The 19,561-nt window shown below is 34.4% G+C and overlaps 2 protein-coding genes across 4 annotated transcripts in view; both read right to left on the bottom strand.

Annotated features, from left to right (window-relative positions):
• Positions 1–1,908: 1,908 nt before the first annotated feature.
• LOC123716231 lies at positions 1,909–14,701 on the bottom strand. The gene is made up of 15 exons (XM_045671866.1): positions 14,571–14,701; positions 11,364–11,467; positions 10,239–10,310; positions 8,836–8,985; positions 7,582–7,780; positions 6,670–6,840; positions 6,306–6,469; positions 5,795–5,926; positions 5,519–5,605; positions 4,550–4,711; positions 3,991–4,116; positions 3,410–3,501; positions 2,688–2,874; positions 2,233–2,271; positions 1,909–2,139 (listed from the first exon to the last, which is right to left on the bottom strand). Exons 1-15 carry the CDS (start codon positions 14,662–14,664, stop codon positions 2,083–2,085), a joined length of 1,836 nt encoding a protein of 611 aa, XP_045527822.1. The 5' UTR covers positions 14,665–14,701; the 3' UTR covers positions 1,909–2,082.
• Positions 14,702–15,525: 824 nt separating this feature from the next.
• Positions 15,526–19,561, bottom strand: part of LOC123716108 (peroxisomal leader peptide-processing protease) — a 53,534-nt gene continuing 49,498 nt past the window's right edge. For all 3 annotated transcript variants that reach the window (XM_045671670.1, XM_045671668.1, XM_045671669.1), the window contains exons 7-11: positions 19,029–19,135; positions 18,435–18,603; positions 17,896–18,037; positions 16,660–16,823; positions 15,526–16,000 (exon numbers count right to left, since the gene is read on the bottom strand). In XM_045671670.1, coding sequence (XP_045527626.1) covers positions 15,915–16,000; positions 16,660–16,823; positions 17,896–18,037; positions 18,435–18,603; positions 19,029–19,135 — 668 coding nt within the window. In that variant the 3' untranslated portion in view covers positions 15,526–15,914. The remainder of the gene's footprint in view (positions 16,001–16,659; positions 16,824–17,895; positions 18,038–18,434; positions 18,604–19,028; positions 19,136–19,561) is intronic.

A 19,561-nucleotide genomic window follows, 5' to 3' on the forward strand; every position in this document is an offset into this window, starting at 1 on the left:
AAAATATGACAAATCGAGACTGTATATTTAACATTTGTAAAGAAATAAAAAAATATTATAATTATTAGGCTTAAAAAGTGTCAACTTGTTGCAATAGTATACTATTATTCCGCCTAATACCTAATACTAACAATACTCAAACGTAACATGTAATTAAATTACAAAATTAAAAGTTAAATTGCAATTAAAATCGCACTTGTTATTTATCAACATTAAAAAGTTAATTTCGAGAAACAATGCTCGCGTTTGTTCTGCTCAACTGTATAATTCCTGTTTCTGCTTGCGGCAGCAGAGTAGACCAAATAGACACTTCTGATGATGACAAGAGATATTTATGGAATATGAGCCAATGGGATATATGGAAACCGGAGGACGATGGCAAGAGTATGGACGAGTATATTGCTATGTATAAGAAATTAACTGAACAGGCAAACAGCTGGGACGAATTAGATGTTAACAGGGATCCCGGGTTACCGCCACCCTGGAGAGGTTAGTTTGTAAAACTAGAAAACAATTTTAGCTGGATTACTTCGAAATTTCTTCTACAAATTAAGTCAGATATTACTATTTCAATAAATTTAGAAATGCAAATTCATAATAAAAATGCTCGGTAGTGAAACGACAATTAGGCTAGTAAAACTTTTCTTATTGTTTTCCTAAGCATATTTGGAGGGTTCTCATCTTGAATTTATTTGTTATCAACAAATTCTTAATGATAAATATTTCTTTATTAATAAAACGTATCTATATGGCTTCCATAGAATACGGTGAAGGTATAATAGGAGTTCCACCACCGCCGTGGGCCTTCGTGCCAAACGCTCATGGTCGACCTAACCTTTGCTTCGTATTTCCTGCTAAAGGGAACTGTAATAAGACCATCATTAGGTAAGTATTAGATACTGGTTTCTGTAAATAAGTATTATCTGTGATGCCATTATAAATCGCGTCTCCTAAAAAATTATTACACCTTACCAGCCTTATTATAACTTATAATTATTTTCCATGGAAAAAGCATACTACGGTCACAGTTCTTTAGCGATCAAAGTGTAAGAACAACACAGCGATCTTTACATAGAAAATAACATTAAATTCTTAACTGCCTTCGGGGTTTCTTGGTGTTGCAACAACACCAAAAAACCCTCTGGCCCTCAGAAAAGACATCTGGTTAGATGTTGACGTCCATGGTTCCACATCAGACACCAGCCGGCCACTGAAGTATTTCCGAGCCAATTCAAGAAAAGAGCTTACTAATTCTTAAAAGGTCGGCAGCGCGCTTGTTAGCCTTCTGGCAATGTGTCCATGGGTAGCGGTTTCACTTATTCAAAACTATTGCATTATTTCATTAACCTTTTTAGATGGGCATTCAATCCTTCAACACAGCGATGCCATCAATTTATGTATAGCGGTTGTGGGGCGAATGAGAACAATTTCAAAACTAAACCCAGTTGCATCCGCGCATGTACGAGTGTGCCCTCTTCACCTTGCGAGACCGAGGGAAACATGGATTTTGTCGATATGTTGTTTGGATATTATCCAGATGAACGAATTAAGAAGACATCCGGTAACATATCGAAAGGTTGAGAAAAAAATAACGTTCATTTGATAATAGGGTTGTTGTGATTGTTTTTTTTTATTTGTAATATATCACTCCCAGGTCATCTCAATATTAAATACAAGCAAATAATTTTAGTTAACTGATCAGTATGGCTGAAGATCTACTAAATCTAAGGTATAATGATGCGCCCTTGTAGATAAAAGAATTTAAAGGAATAGTAGGAGATATGAGTGACCGACTGGGTTGTTGTTTTCTAGGACACAAAATAAAACACTACCATATAAATTATTATTGTTTATATAAAATCTCTAAGGGACAGCTCTACTGTGTATATACTCTTACGTATATACACAGTAGAGCTGTCACAATGTTTAATCTACGATAAAAATTGTGCGTTCAGGCAGATTTCATTAAGTGTCTACTAACGTATCGTTAATAGTGAGTAGCGAAATTTCAGGATCATAAACAAGTGAGGTATAAAATAAATAATATATTATAAGCAAATTAAAACTTGAAATATGTACACGTTAATCCTCTTCTTCATCTTCATCCTCTTCTTCTTTTGCCTCGTCAGGGACGTCAGGCTAAAAAAACAAATGAACACAATTGAAAGAATGTTTAAAAAAATAACATCACTGCAAATGTTTGTTATAAAAATAAGATTACAGATTACTTACTTCAACAGTGTCTGCTGCTTCAGTCACCGCTACTACCTCCTGGAAACAAAAATAATGTTTATGATATAAAACAGGCAGGTCCAGAGGCGGTTCAAATCAATTCAGATATTGAAGCATAAGCGAACAAGCTTAAATACGTTGTATAGAAAAATAATGAATGGGTGTAGGCACCGCAGTCCTGCTGCATGATTGATTAATATAACTTATTATTTTGCATTTTATGGGCGACAAATCTATGTTTATAGTATAAAATTCAAAAGCTTTCTCATTTAAAGCTTCAATTTAGCTCGAAAATACTTAAAGCCGGAAAGCTCTAACTATATTTTCCAGGAATCTGCCAATAAATAAAGACATAAAATTCGGAATTAAACTAAAAAAAATTAATTACCTACTATTCTAAAGATGTAATACAATAAATGTACCAAATTTTACAATTATTTGAAAATAAATCTTACCCCTTCCTCCTCTTCCTTGATACTTTCTTCTTCAACGTATTCATCTCCGTAACCGACAGGAAATAGGGTTAGGCATTCACGTTCACCGGATGTGACGTCAGAGCTTATGTAACAAGGATTGAGGCCAGCCAATTGTAGTAGGGGTAGACTCCGTTTGCGGGACACCATTATGGCTAAGCGGTCCTTACTGAAAAAATATGTACCTGGTATTGCTCCCAGCAATACATTATTATTATGATTATACATATATATAATAATAATAGTCGCAAATACAAGTTATTCAAAGAATTAGGTATTAAAATCTTACATTCTTTATGTGATAATTAATATAAGAAATATATTTTTGTTAAATCAAGATGTCTTACACGTGACATAGTTGATAAGCGACTTAAATTGTTTGAAGGTATGAAGATGATGTTTTTTATTCATAATCATAATTGCGAAAAAATTTAAGAATGTTTTGTCATTTGAGACGAAAAATTTACAGTTTTGTGAATTTTATTTTCATATAACAACAAACGGTTCCACGTAGTGGTGGTGCGCGGCAACAACTGCCTTAAAAGACGCTCACGTCTTGTGGAACGACGGACGTCGAGGTGGTATGGGTGAATTTTGTATTCTGCCTCGACGTCCGATGATGAAACTCAGCTGCAGCTCTAATCCAAAATCCGAATCGAATTTATTTGGAGCAATATAAAGTATTACACATAACAGTAACATACTGCTTCCTAGGTCTCGTCATCTTGTCGTATTGCTTAATAGTGAAGGCAAGATGCTCGGCCGTGTAAGGATCGTCACCCACAAAGATACCATACTGAAATTACAAATAAACCTAAAATACGACGTAAATCAAAACAAGAACGTATTGCTCTATTGCGATTGGTCAAAATCCAACCACGCGACATCGTGTCTACCAAAAATCAAGTGAGACTCGAATTATGTAACCTAACTTTAGTTAAGTTATAAATATTTTAGTTAATTATTAGAACGGTTAACAAAATGAGCCCTTTAGTTTTCACCACTATAAGTGTGGTGTATATCAACATTCTCGTTTCCGATAATGTCCAATGACATAAGTGTTATTTAGATTTATGAATCCTTAGATAAGCCAAGTTAGTTTTTGTTAGCGTCTCAACCACAGTACCCGTAATTTTATGTTAAAAGCACATATTTTAAACCGTTAAAGTCAGGTGTTACTTAGCTTCAAACAAAGTGTTTTATTGGAACATATGCAAAAAAAAAACTACATTTTAATACAGGACTTGTCTTGTCAAAACGTGAAACAAAAGTTTTATTCTCTTACATTCAGAACTTCATCTTGAAAGGTGTCCATAACCTCTTTGACTTCCAGCCTTTTGTCAATTGAGAACATGACTAGTACATGAGGTGGGAGGTGCTCAGACTCAATCGGAGTCAACTCCAACACTATCTGGAAATTTAATATTTATTTTAACATTAGTATGGCATAGGCATTTTCAACTTAAAAATCTTAATAGAAAATAATACATTTACGTAACTAGACTAACTAGACAATACCTACAACCTTTTAGGTTTTCCTGGGCCATAGATTTCTGTATCTGTTTCAATCTAAAGTATGGTGATCAGTATTCTATGCTTGCACACACTGTGGACTTCTTGGGTCCAAGGCAAGCCAGTTTCCTCACGATGGTTTCCTCCACCGTTCGAGTGAATGTTAAATAAAGTCCAATAGAACACAGTTGGGTATCGAACTAACGACCTCAGGGATGACAGTCGCAAGCTGAAGACACTAGGTCAACTCTGCTCATAAGGGCAATCTAGCCTTCCCTTTATCACAGCCTCCGGCTTGGATAACAAGTGGGATAAATAAAAGGACTTCTTACCTTGGGATAGAAATAACTGAGAGCATTCGCTTTCGCCAAGTCATTTGGTGGGGAATACAAGCCTGGAACAAGCAGACCTCCGGGAGGGATGTAGTCTTCCCCATCAACTGATACGTCAGAGTGGAACTCCTCTTCTTCTTCAACTTTCTCTTGTTCTTCTGGCTACAAAAAATTAATGAAAAGGTAATAATGAAGGGTTTCAACAGATAACAACATATATATTTATTTTAATTACAGTTTTCCACAAGATCCACCGCTTCCACAACACTTCGAACAAAAGGAAAATTAATTTAAAATATACTTTTTCTATGCTATCCAAATTCAATTGGTTATATAATATTTATATATATTTACACCACCATGTCATGGTTATTAATATGCAAATCTTTTAAATATATAAATTACGTTTAATTCCTTTACTTGACTAGTAGTATTATTGGTCCCCACGAAGAAATGCATTGAGGCAATACAGAACATTTAAGTTTTCTAAGTTTTAAGAATTTCCAAAACTATAAAAGCTATATATTTCTGCAAGTAAATTTAGTGTTAGAACCCTAGAACGTAGACAATAAGACCATCGCATTCATTATCATATCTTTTTTTAATATCATCTATACTAAACCAATTTATAAAGAACAATGCACCTTATAATTTTAACGTATGTGTTTCATAGCATATAATATATATCTTTTATTATATAATATTTGTAGTGTTTATGATTTTTTTTGTAGCGTATTGGGCTATGCATTGCTTAATTGTGTAGATATTATTATATAGTAGTGTTGCTATCGGAATAGAAAAACCAAATAAATATTTAAAAAACGTAGCTGAACACAACCCAAAGTGGTTTTTATCATACATTCATACATTTTTAGATTCAAGTGAGTATATTAGCAAAAAATTCTCTCAACTACTTAAATTTTTCATAAACTGTATTCAATCGCTAGCACAAGAAAATTTAGAAATCACCTCGGTTTCACCCTCATTTTCTACTTTCTCTATTTCCTCTCCCTCTACTTCTTCTCCCCTGTCTTCTGGCTCTGGATCAGCTGGTAACTGAACGATTAACACATTAAAAAGGGTATATTAAACATTTTAATAAACAAGTAGGTAGCTTTTAGGATTGCCCTTAGCACAAATACATTTAAAAATTAAAGTAAAAACTTATCTAAAATTTTTAATAAATTTTAATGACGACTGAAAACCAAACAAGAAAGTTATTTTGAATCAAATTTATCAACTCACCCCAGCTTGTATTCTAGCCATTCTTTCTTCTTCTTGTCTTTGCTTTTCTAGTCTCAGTCTTTCTTCCTCCGCCTCTTTTGCCAGCCGCGCCTGCTCTGCTTCTAGCCGCTCCCTTTCCTCGCGCTCATCACGCTATTTGGAATGGTGGCAATAATAATGTACAAGTTAAATGAATAAATGAGTTTTCCTAATTATTTATTGAAATGTTTTATGAAATGATATCCTCGCTGTTACAGGATTAAACGTTATAGCCAATCTTAGATGACACCAATGTTCATGAAATCGCTAAGCTGCATGTAAAAATTATTGTTTTATACTGTCACATACTTTATAAACCCTAATTTTTTTCATTGACACTCATATTGCCAGAAAGTTCGCAAGTGCATGCGTTCAAGTATTGGTACGCTAATTTCTTGAGGATCCCTAAGTCGAATTGGTTCGGAAATACTTCAGCAGGTAGCTGGTTCCACAATGTGGAAATTTAATAAACTCTTTGATAAATGTATTATACCAGTTTCTGCATGCGAGCTTCGTATCTTTCACGGCGTACTTCCCTAGCCGTCTTACTGATAGTGGCATATCGTTCGTAGGCAGGTATTGGAGGCAACTGCTTTTCGGGCGGTACGTCCTCTTTTGGAACCGGTATTTCTTCATATAGGGCGTGACGTAATAATTCTAGAAAATATATTTGAACCTACCAATTATCCGTAGTTTAACTATCATATTATGGATAATCAAACGCTGTATAAACTGATGTTTGAATACACGGAGAGTACATATACATTGTGTTTTTTGGAACATTATGATAAAAAAACCGATTTTTTGGTAGCTCAACGGTAATAAATATAGGCATTAAAGGCGACAGTTCTACTAACTGACAAAATTCCGATGATCAGTATCAAACATCTTGAACACCACGACCAATGTCTCCCCACTCATTAAAGCATGGAGACAGGCTTCGTTTGGTTCAACGTCGCTCATATAAAGCGCCTCTTTAGCCCCTTCTTCGGTTATTATGAATGTCTCTTTAGCGGCCACCTGTATGTCTAATTAGAAATTGTATTTTAAGAGTAGGTTTAGGTTTTGGTAAAACTCAAACCAAACATTTTAAAATCTTGTTTTGGGCCCAGTTAAAATTTCAGCTTTAAGTTTTTTTTAGTTAACATTTTACTTGTAATTTGTTTTATGTAACTGGGGGCAAATGAGCCTGTTGTTAAATGACACTCACATTGCCGAGAGCTCGCAAGTGCGTTGCCGTGTTTACTTTGTTAATTTAGTTATACATTTTATTACCCTCAGTATTTATTTTTCCTTACCGGTGCCTGGAAGAAATTGCTTTAAATATTAACACTTCATTATAGTAATAGTTCAGATTGAATGGTTAGAAAGCAACGGAGGGTTTTCCCTAGCAAGCGGTCTCTTCCGGGCAGCCATAATAATAAAAATAAAATAAGTTAACAACAATAAAATAAATAATACTTAGTGTACAAGCCAGGCCTGTACATTTTACTCACTCACGCTTTCTTAGTTATATAAGCGTGGCGATTTCCTAAATCGTTGGAAGTTACGCCCTGAGAGAATAGTATAGATATAGGCACTCTCTGCAACTGATACATTACATTAATTCGTTACATAGCAATTAACATTTAAATATTTCGCTTATATTCTATTGTTGTGGTTAATATAGAGTAAAATTAAAAGCCTCTATGACCCATGACCCAGGAAGCGTACACTTATAATACGATTGAAAATAAATTAAGATTAGAAATTAAGTTAGTTAAACTAACTAATCATATCCCATTTCTCGTACAAGTCGTAATGCGCCTTATGGCAGTGAGGCCAAAACATGATGAAGTTAATTCTTCGGATGTGAGAAGCAAGTCGGTCGTTCACGCGTCTTTTTCTCGCCGCTAACGTAAGAATACGCAATCGTTCAACGTTTTCTCGAGCTTGTTCTTCTAACCTGAGATCGGCTTGGATTTTGGCCTGAAATATCACATTTACATCCTTTAAAATAATGCGTCCATTATATAGATTATACACGTAGTATAACTTACCTTATTGAGGCAATGACGCATACAAGATAGTTTTTTTTTTAGTTTTTTTTTATATACATGTGTCTTTACTACGACATCATGGAACATTACGATCTAGCCTAACTTAAGACTAATAAGTAATTTAAGTCTAACCTAATTTACTAAAAAGGATTGTAATCATAATAAGTGTCCAATAACGCTACTCATAGTCTCTATTAAAGGGAAGACACTCTGTTCTTGTGTTCAATATATATTTCATTTTTCATTCACTGTTTAGCACTTAATGTTACAGTACACTAACACTAGTTCACTAGTTCAAATGGTTTTATCCTTTTCAATCTCACTAGGTCAGTGGTGTCAAGGAGTTGAATAGCCTCGACATTCACGTGATGGTGGAGCCTATGTTCGTGTGCTCCAGCATAAAAGATAGTGTGTCAGTGAAAACAATTAATAAATAAATCACTGGTGCTACAACCTTTTTAGGTCTGGACCTCAGTTTTATATACCAGTTTCATGATCTGTTGTCAATCTAATAGTAGGTGATCAGCCTCCTGTGCCTACCACACGCCGTCGACTTTTTGGGTCTAAATGCAAGTGATAAATACGCACATAGAAAGTAAGTCCATTTGAGCACAGCCGGGGATCGAACCCACGACCTCAGGGAGATTCGCACGCTGAAGCCAAAACTGCTCATAAATATTTAATAAGCTATATGTATAAATATTGAACATTTTAAAACTATTTTACAATAACAATATATATTTATATATATATAATTCTATTCCCCTAAACAGTAACAATACGGTTGTGTATTGAAACATTCATTTCTTGCAATATTTGATGTGAATACGTGCTAGATAGTTCCAACAGTTTTGTTTAGTTAAATCTTTTTTTTATAATGTATAACTTTTTATATTTTAATAATTTATTATTTATCGTCTCTATAAAATACTAACTAACTATACTAACAAAGGCAGGGCTAACGTAACACCGCTAAACGCTTACAGCTTCTTCAGGCAGCAACTCCATTATATCCTGCTTATGTCGCTTAAGTCCAATCGTAACTTCTTTCTGCATCAGGCCTAGCTCCTCTTCAATCATCCGACACAGTTCAATGCCGTTCGCGCCAAACATTGCCCGTGTTAATTTACCTCTCTAAAAAGTTTGAAAAATATATTCAGAAAAGTTTGAATGCATGAGACATATAGGGGTTATAGGACATTAAGTCAAGACATTGCAGCATAATAACATTTACGTGGATAACACTGAAAATGTTTAGAACTGGCCAGTTAGAAACATTGCTTATGAAAACTTTTTTTGAATTTCAATTTTAGAATTCTTCATTCATTCATTTGTTTTTCTGAATTGGCGGCAAATCTAAAACTCTTGTTACACGTGAAAATGAACCTAACGCGAGAAAATCTTCGGTCAATGATTTATTATGACTTTCGTTGTGGGCTTACTCAACAACAAAGCTATGATAGGCTGCGATTAGCATTTCTTAATAAAGCCCCATCTCGTGCCACTATTTACATTCACGATTGGTTTAACTAGTTTAACGTGGACGTAGCAATCTCAATGATGATCCGCGTGAGGGACGTCCTTTAACAGCGACTTCTGAAGATAACATCAGTGCTGTGTGATGAATGATAGAGGAAGATAAGAGAGTGACCTATCAGCAGATACGGGCAAGCCTTGCAAGTATTGGTATGAGTCAAGTTCAAAAATATCACACGAACATTTAGGCGTCAGGAAGTTTTGTACCAGATGCATTCCCCATACGTTAACTGACGACCAGAAACACCTTCGCATGGACTGGTGTCGTCAAATGTTAGATAAGTTTAACGGCGGTGACTCAAATGCTGTATTTGACATCGTCACAGGAGATGAAAGCTGGATATATTGCTATGAACCCGAAACCAGAACACAATCAGCTCAGGGTGTTTCCTTTCGAGGATCGGCTAACTAAAGTAAAGAAAGGAAGAAGTCAAGGAAAAAAGATGATCGCCTCATTCATTGGTCGGAAAGGTCATTTGGCGACAGTTGTGCTAGAAGATGTAATGACAGTTACTGCAGACTGGTATGTCAATCGCTTTACGAGCCTTGAAGATGCGGTCAAAAGGTATGAAAATGCCGTAGAAGAGGCCCACATATCTAATGGGCCTACTGCCTTCCATCGAATACGACAATATGTAGAAAGGAAAACGGAGATTACATCGTCAAACAATAAAAGAATTGGCAACTTTCTACATAACGCTGTTTTTCATTATCTAAACACACACACACACACAGTTTCTTTACACAGTTTCTAAACACACCTTCTTTACATTACCCAAGATATTGTTTAGTCGTAAATACACAAATTGTAAACATCTAAGTAGATAACTTGAAAACTTCACTGGACTTACGTGAATAAATAGAAACACGGGCTCACTCTTGCCTTTGAATCTTGACAGAGCATCCACATTATCCGCTAATGTCTGGAACACCAAAACGGATTACCTAAGCATTAAGGCGCAATATAAATAATGATGGATCATATATTCTACCTTGTCTTGCCAGCATGCAATGGAAAGAAGCATCTTAAAATTGAGGAGAATAAACAAAACAAGAAATTTGAAACAAAATAAAACTTACAGATGCATCTATAGACGCTCTAAGGCTTAAATGGAAATGGGCATGTCACATTTCTAAAGCGCGGGACAAAAGATGCACACCACAAATAACGAAATGGACTGGACCTACTGGAAAGATATGTTTGGGACGACAAAAGAAAAGATGGACAAATGATGTTATTGAAGTAGCGGGGAATAACTGGATGAATGTTGCTTGCAAAGAGAAATGGAAAAATATGGAGGTGACTTTTACCCTAAAAGAGGCCATACCAATACTAGACCACAAAAAAGAAAAAAAAACTAACTTAATTTTGATGGACTGACTGACTGAGGATGACTTACTGGCCCATACCGCAAAAGAGAAGGCCGATCTTCTAGGCTGTCTCTTTGCGTCGAACTCCACTTTCGATGATCAAGGGAAGGAATTTGTTTTCAGTTTTTGCCACGAAGCTGGTACAGCACATAGTGGTCACCACCACATACAAATTACCATCCGTATCACCTCGACGTCCGTCGTTCCACAACTGAGCGTTTTCTAAGGCAGTTTTTGCCGCGCACCACCACTATGTGGAACCAGCTGCCCACTGAAGTATTTCCGAATCAATTCGACTTAGGGTCCTTCAAGAAAAGAGCGTACCAATTCTTGAAAGCCCGGCAACGCACTTGCGAGCCTCCTGGCAATGTGAGCATCCATGGTATCACTTAACATCAGGTGTAAACTGTGCAAATTTATATACTCGAGAAGTGAGAAGCGATGCTATCTTTTAAAATAGTATCTTGATCGTATCGGACATTCAACTGTATAAACAACGTTCTAGACCTTCCTATAAAAGCAATAGTCCACCAAATATTTGTTTGAGAATTATCAGTTTAGCAATGGACTACTAAATGTTTGCAAAATATTTTTAATAATATTACCTTAACCATTGCGATACGATCCTGTCCAATCTCTAGTTTACCCTTTCGTATGGCGTTTCCTGTCGCCAAACAGGAACCACAGAAATCAGAATACACTTCCATACCTGAAGAAATTGGTTTCTAATTCTTTAAATTATACATCAATCCATCACTTTCATATATTACGCTTTAAATAGCCACTTGGTAAATTTCGTTTTAAAAATTTTGTTTCCATATTTCTTTATGAAAGATAGATAATATAACAGGATAGATTGAGTTAGAAAAAATAATCCGTTACAAATAAGAATACAGATTAAAATAATTTTACGTATTACTTTACGATTCCAAATAAAGGTATTTTTTTTTGCGAAAATCACTAATACTAAAGGTGAAGTTTCAAAAATTTGTTATTTATTTATTTAAAGTTATTATATTTTGTTAGCGTAACACGTAACAATTATGTAATTAACCTATTTTTCATACCTATACTTCCTATCTTAATACATATATAATTATGTATAATGTATTATAGAAGTTGTACAGCTTGCCACCTGTGAAATGTGTGGTTAAATTTATATGTATTAAATGTTCATTAGCAGCAGTGTTAGCCTAGTGGCTTCAGTGTGCGACTCTCATCCCTGAGTACGTAGGTTCGAGCCCCAGCTGCATTTATTCTTTTATTAAATGTCAGAAGTATCTGTATAGTGTATGTATGACCAAGCTGCACTCGATAATTAACTACATGAGAAGGTGAGATGTAAGAACCCTAACAAATAAATAGTGAATATATAAAGTGGAACTATTAATTGCACATCAAATAAATAATCGCATATCAATATATTTTCATCATTTATATGCTTTTCTATATCAATTAAGTTACTTCACTACAAATAAACAAAATGTTTAACAGAACAAGTACTGCAGATAATTCGAAAATATATATCCACATGACATTACTTTTTCCCTCATAATGCGATACAAATAAATTTATTTAGGTACAAAAATACTGCATGGTTATCATAAATACTGACTGCACAGCAAATTAACCAAAGCGCATGTAGATGATACTTGTTGTCATAGCAAAATAACTATCCAAGTAGCATATATATATATATATATATATATATATATATATATATACATATATATGCTATATATATATATCTTAGTAATTTTCTTCCCTTTAGTACCAAAACCTCACTGGCGCAATCTCTCCTCCTGCCTTTACTGGACTACGCCGATTCCTGCTCCTCCGATCTTAACGAGGAATTGCTAAATAGACTGGATCGTCTCCAAAATTTCTGTATCAGATTTATATTCGGTCTAAGAAAGTACGATCATATCTCTGCGTTCCGTAAGCGGCTAGGCTGGTTGCCAATTCGTCAGCGACGCGATGCTCATGTTCTTCATCTCCTATATTCCATCCTGTTCAACCCTAAAACTCCTTCCTATCTCAAAAATGATTTCAATTTTTTGGGAGCCCATAACTATAGCTTACGCTCTTCCGAAAATTATACCCTTGAAATCCCATCTCATAACTCCTCCTTTCTTGGCGATTCCTTTAAGGTCTCCGCAGTTAGGCTATGGAATTCACTTCCCGTCCCAATTCGCTTAGCTCCTTCTTTATCTTCCTTTAAATTTCTTCTGTACAAACATTACCTGTCCACATCGTATCCCGAACTTTCTTACTAACTACTAACTGACGTGAGACTTATCTTAAATTATCGTGATTTATGTGTCTTTTTACTCTTTAATGTATCTTTAATATTTTATTCCTGTTTAGTTTTGTTTAATAACTGTGTATTACATGTATTTTGCACTACTTGCCTATCTTATTTAATACATTTATTTTTTTCTTTACTCACAGTGGTTGCCTGGAAGAGATCGCTCGTAAGCGATAAGGCCGCCAGTTGCCCTCCTTTTGATTTAATTATGTTAATTTTTATTTTTATTTTGTAGTGTAACGAAGTGTAAATAAATAAATAAATATATTATTAAGCACCACAAAACTTGCTCATAATATTTGTCGTATTTTTTAAGAAGACACGCTCGCCAAAGTGAATAATATTATAGCAACACAGTTAACTTTGTCTAGATTTCTTTCAGTCGTAACAAACATAGTCATGGAATGGTCGGAAAATCATAGCTCAGAGACATTTATAACTGTACTTCCAATGAAAAACTGGACTCTTACGTATCAATGCCCGAAACTTGACAAAAATGTCAAATTCTTAGAATCTGATTCCGGACTAAAAAGATATGAGCAAGCTCAACAGCAAGTAAAATTCCATTTAATCAAGATTGGGAAACTTTTGATGGATACAAGAAGAAAGCTTTCGCGTATTGGAGAGTTGCCTTGCCCAACAAACCGCCTGGATGAACGAAAACTTCATAAACAATTTTTTACTACTTGTATCGAATTTTATATTTTTTTGCTGTTCTCATTATGTCGTACTTAATAAATAATTAGATGATTATAACCAATAAAATGCTGTGTTATTTAGTAAAACTGCTGTAAGTAATACACAAATAAAAGCTATATTTGAAAAGAAAAGAGTTATTAAGTATAATGTGCATTGGTATTATTTAAGCTATGTATGTGTTCACGCCATCCAGTTACCTATAGTCCTCTCTGTTCACATTTTCTATCCTTACCGCACTAATTCCCTAAACACTACTCTTTCTCTTTTGCCATCTTCAAGTGTAGGAGGAGGGAACCATTCTACATGTTCCCGCGCCTTAGAGAAGACTAAACCGCCGACGTAGTCACCCGTGTGCTTACGCATTATTTGCTTACGCTACCGCTTCTTGTGCTTATACTTTTATTTGTGGTCTTCTTCCCACGGAGACAGGTGAAGAGATGGAGGACTATAGGTGAGTGGTGTTTCCATATTTTTACGCCGCATTCCACTTGGCCCTCGGCCTAATTCACTTTGTCTTCACCGCTACACTATGCATTGGTTAAAAGCTTTGCTATAACATAAATAGCCGTACGCCGCGAACATAAATTGTAGTTTATTTAGTAATATTTCGAGTTGAGTATTTTTCTATGCAAGAAGTAATTTTGGGAATACGGATTATTATTGCATACCAAAGTATTTTTTTTATTTGCGTTTTAAATACTATCTGCACCAAGAGACCTAAGGTAACAGACGGAGCCCTACGGATAGGATAAAAGTTCAAGGTCAATCTCAAAGTTATATAAAAATTCCGTCCCGTAATACTTACAAATTAATTGTTCGAAGTGTGCCTGTAAATATGCTTCAAAGTCTTCATTATTATCGATGTTATCTTGAATAGAAACCTGCCCTTTTCGTGCCATTTATTTAACTTAAAATTGACGCTGATTTACAAATAATAATAATAACTCTGGCGTGTCGAAATGACATAGGACAGAAGTATAAAAGAAAAGAAACGTCATACATCTTGCCAATGCAGATTGTTAAGCAAAAAAAAAAGTCTAGTAAATACTAAAATTGTTTATTATTTTTTGTAAAATTTGTGTTCTCCATAATTGACACTCTTTAGAAGATTGAATTGTAACGTATACTATAGAAAATGCATTACATATGATGTGATGTATTTAGTAAATAAAATAAACGCAAATTAGATTGATTTTAAAAATGATAGATTGCGATTGCCAAGCCTTTCTGTACATATTGGAAAAATGTCTTTAGTATAAATGCTTGCCGAAGTTGTAAGTTAAATATTAAACTAACTTTTACGTATAAAGAAATAAACATGAAAATTTTAACTGGAAAGAAAGAATGAATAGAAAACTTTATTATTCACAAAAAACAGGACATTTAGGTAAAATAAATTCACGCTAGGACTCCGTGTTGTGAGCGGCCAGACTCTGTATTTGACTTCATCATTTTTACATAACACATAACATAGATCTTTAGAAAGTAGTTTTTAGAAGTACTACACAATCTTTTTACGTCGTTTTTAAGAGTTTCTTAGTCTTATAGTTAAGAAATAAAACTACTAAATAAAAAACAAACAGTAAAAAACACTTTATGTAAATATAAAACACTAACTAACGTTGTTAGGATTTTAAAAGGAACTTTATTTTCACAATCTGTATAAATCTTAAGAGATAACTATAATAAAATGAAACAAGCGGATCTAATATAAATATTTATTATAGAAAGATAGAGATTTCTTTTTCTTTTTGATTTGGTGGAATCCAAAATCAAATGTAACAAAATGAATAGACATATAACAACAAAACCGCAACAAATTTCATATTAAATACTAAGAACTAGAATAACAACAGAAAGGTTCTCTATCCATGAAAATTCAATCGATGTTGGTTACATTATTATCATTACTAACCAGATAAAATGCTTAGAATATGTTTTTAGAGCATGGTAATAAGTTCACATTGACAACTAAACATGTGACTATCAAATGTCATCTGTCAGCTGTCAAAATTTAAAACAATGCAACGCAAGGACCCGTGAAAGGTGTTAGCGCATAGCTACGTCATAAGTCAAAATTCATTAAATAAACTCAACATTTTTATAATTATTTATACTCTATGTAAATGCTGAAATTGATAAATGTTATTTAGATTTTAGATCTATACGGTAGTAGCCGCCATTGTGATTGTATCATTTCACGGTTGTTCTCGATAGTTGAAAGTCTCGTTTCGTCTGCAAAATATTTATTTTTTTATTAACGTCAGTTACACAGAGTACTCCTAACTCATAAACACAATGTATGTGTCGGATATCCATCCGTTCGTTGTATAAGAGTTAAGGAATTATTAGAAATAGAATACGCAGTGGTCGAGTCAGTATGGAGAGTATTATTGTCAAATATATATTTTTCGTTATTTAACTTTGTATTGTAATTTAATATTTTAGTAAGAGTATTTTGCACTGGCATCACCGGTGTCGTGCGTGCGAGATAATATTAACCAGCTGCCCACCGAAGTGTTAGCTTTTTAATTATATAAACCCTGCTAATTTTAGTTAAAGAAATATAATCATGCTATTAAGGTAAGAGCGCATGTGCCACAGTTGTTCAGCCTTAATAGCATGATTATATTTCTTTAACTAAAATTAGCAGGGTTTATATAATTAAAAAGCTAACAGAAGTATCTCCGAACAAGTTAGACTTAAGGATTTTTTTCTTTGCGTCACTATATTTATAAAATGGTAACCTAATATATAGATTTAGCAAATTTTAGTTAAAGTTAAAGTTTTTGTAACTGTCAAAGCGTACGTAATAACACGATCAGTAGGTTCATTTGAAATAAGACCTTTAAGTCATTATTTTAGAGCACATTTTAGATTACACACAAAATTACCTCTATCCAATATAAAGTGCTGTATTATTTTGAGAAATGCTCTTGTGGGCACAGCCATATTGATGTAGGGGTAGCAGGCGCCTGTCTCCGTTTTAGCATTGCTGGCTATTATTCCCAATACTTCAACTTTATTACTGTTTGATATACGGAATATCGGACCACCACTGTAATAATATTTAAAAAAAACGTTCATAAATATCAATTATAGCGAGTAATGATATGAATCTCTTAACTTTCATACTTCTAACTGTATCTAAGGAAAAAAATTAAACTTAGTTAGACATAACAATCTGTCAATTAAAGTCTGTAAAAATTCTAATTTTCATACACAGACAAATTTTGTATTAGACAATGTTTTTGAAGAGAAACTTCTATATCGGCGTTGGAAAAAAAAAATACCGTCACATTTTCGGTTAAACGAATTCTTGTCCCTAACACGGTTGATACGAAACGATTCGAAGCCATTAATAACAAAAATATATAATAACGATAACAATGATAGTAATAATTCTATTATAATTAATGAAATTCTGTAATAATCTTAGTCGTAATAAGCTAAAATGAAACAATTGTATTATTTGTATTCATATCTATGATAATAAAAGCCTTTTAAATTTCTTCTAATTTAACTTTATTTAACTAATTTTTCGAAAAACAAGGTCATAAAGTTTCACTTCTTACGTGTGTACTAGGCACAGATTTTTTTGTATGATACGGCAAACAAGCCTTCCGGACGGTTATAAAAGACAGCCGTCGCTGCACGTGGAAGCCCATTTTGTTCACCGGTCACTATAGGGAAACCTCCACTAGGACCTCATTCCACAGTTCGCTAGTTCGCAAAATGAAATGCCTAAAAAAGTGGGCTGTGGAAGATTCCCAGTCATGGAGGTGGTGCGGATTAATGCTTGCCACACCCTTTTCTTATTGACACCCAAAAACTTAGGCTGCGCCAGCGCAGGGTAGTGTACAATAGGCTCAAATAAAACGTCGAAATCCGATTGCGGTGTTCCCGGTCGCGTGTAAGTTTAAATTAATCATAGTCACTATTAGATATAATACAATTCTATAGGTAATATGGAGCCCATCCTGGGCCGGCGATATTAATGATCCTCCATTTCCGGTTAACGCCAAACGAAAGCTTCCTCAATAGAAGCCTTCCATCTTTTTCAAACGGGGTCAAATAACCCAAAAAGTCACATGAGAAGTTAAAAAAAATCTTAAATATTCAGATTTTACCTAAATCCAGATTGCACGCAGCAAGATGTCTGTATCAGGGAAGGCGACACGTTGTTCACGTGGCCGGATGTCACCGTCGGTTTTAAATCTTCTAGATTGTTCTCATTGAAGTACGGATATCCGGCAGCTAACACCGATTCCCCTGTATAAGACATACCATCATAACAATATCAGAAATTCTAAATACTCAAAGACTCAAATTGAAGAATGTCCTTGTCTATGTCTTTGTTTGGATGAGAGCTTGGAGAAATTGATCGTGGTCGTTTACCAACCAGATGGACCGATCAAGTGAAAGACTCGTTCTCAAAGGCGCTGGACAGACACTGGTGGAAACAGATTCAGTTCTCTTGCTGACGCTTAGACCGACGAAGAGATGATAGAGAGACGCGTTCATCTACCAATTTAAATAAATTTCATTGCGCAAAAAACCTAATATTTTAATCCCAAAGATATAATAAAAAAAAACTATAAATGATCTGAATCCTAACACTAAAAAATACAAAATAAAAAAAATTGTATTATCGCTTGCGCAAGCGCACCTTTAGTGGCAGGTTCTTCGCTAAACTCAGCGGGTAATAAATGCGTCCAGCACTGAGGGTTCGTGAAGAGCAAAGCCAGGTCATAAGCCTTGTCGTCTGCGGTCTTGTACCGAACTATCGCCGTCTCTTTGACGCCTTGACAATATAGGGAGACTTTGCTCGATGCATGCTGAAAATTTTCAATCAAATATAACATGAAAGTTCTTCGTCCAAATATTTTTTAGTTTTCATTGCTAGGTAAATATATTATAAAAGCATAAAATTATTTCAAATATATATAATAAAAGAATATGTTATGTTTGTATTATTATTAATAACACTAGTACTAATCCAAAAATAAATGTTTTGTGTCTAAAACTCGATATTTAAAATAGTTTTTTTCGAATAGAATATAAAGGCAATACTGAGTAAACCTTATTTAGATCTTTGTGATTTTGTTTACAATTTGTATATAGTAATACAAATTGTAAATTTCTGCCCAGATTTGATTTTTGTAAGGTTTTTGACAGCTTTAAAGGATTCAAATCTTTGATTTTATTGTCTGATACCATTAATTACACTATAGTATTATTAATATTATCTTATAATACGCACATGTTTAACGACGTGTGCGCAGGTGATGACGTATCCCCTTCCCAAGTATACGCCCGCGCCCCATGCATTGCCACAACGAACTAATATCGTCACTCGGTCTATTTGTTCTGAAATATTTTTTGTTCTCGTTACAACTCATTAATCTGTACTGTTGGCCCAGTGGTTTCAGCGTGCGACTCCAATCCCTGCCTGAGGTTGTAGCTTCGATCCCTCGCTATGCATCAATGAACGTTTCTATCTGATTTGAGCATTTAACGCATGCTCGTACGGTGAAGGAATACAGACATGACTCAGACCCACAAAAGGCCAAATGCGAGTTAGAAAAAAAGGATCGTGTACATTTGACTGCTAACAAAATTAACTATATTAATATTAACAGCCAGTTTAAATGAAAGAACAGACTACAAGAACCTCTCCATCACTAATTAATGTCATTTCAAATGTCATTAATAGTTAATTAAGAAATAATTAATCGATTTTAGCATAAGTTAAGCTCCATCCTAAAACATCGACCAACTTCAAGTAGTCTCTGG

The sequence above is a fragment of the Pieris brassicae genome, chromosome 11 (assembly GCF_905147105.1).
Source record: "Pieris brassicae chromosome 11, ilPieBrab1.1, whole genome shotgun sequence".
NCBI lineage: Eukaryota > Metazoa > Arthropoda > Insecta > Lepidoptera > Pieridae > Pieris > Pieris brassicae.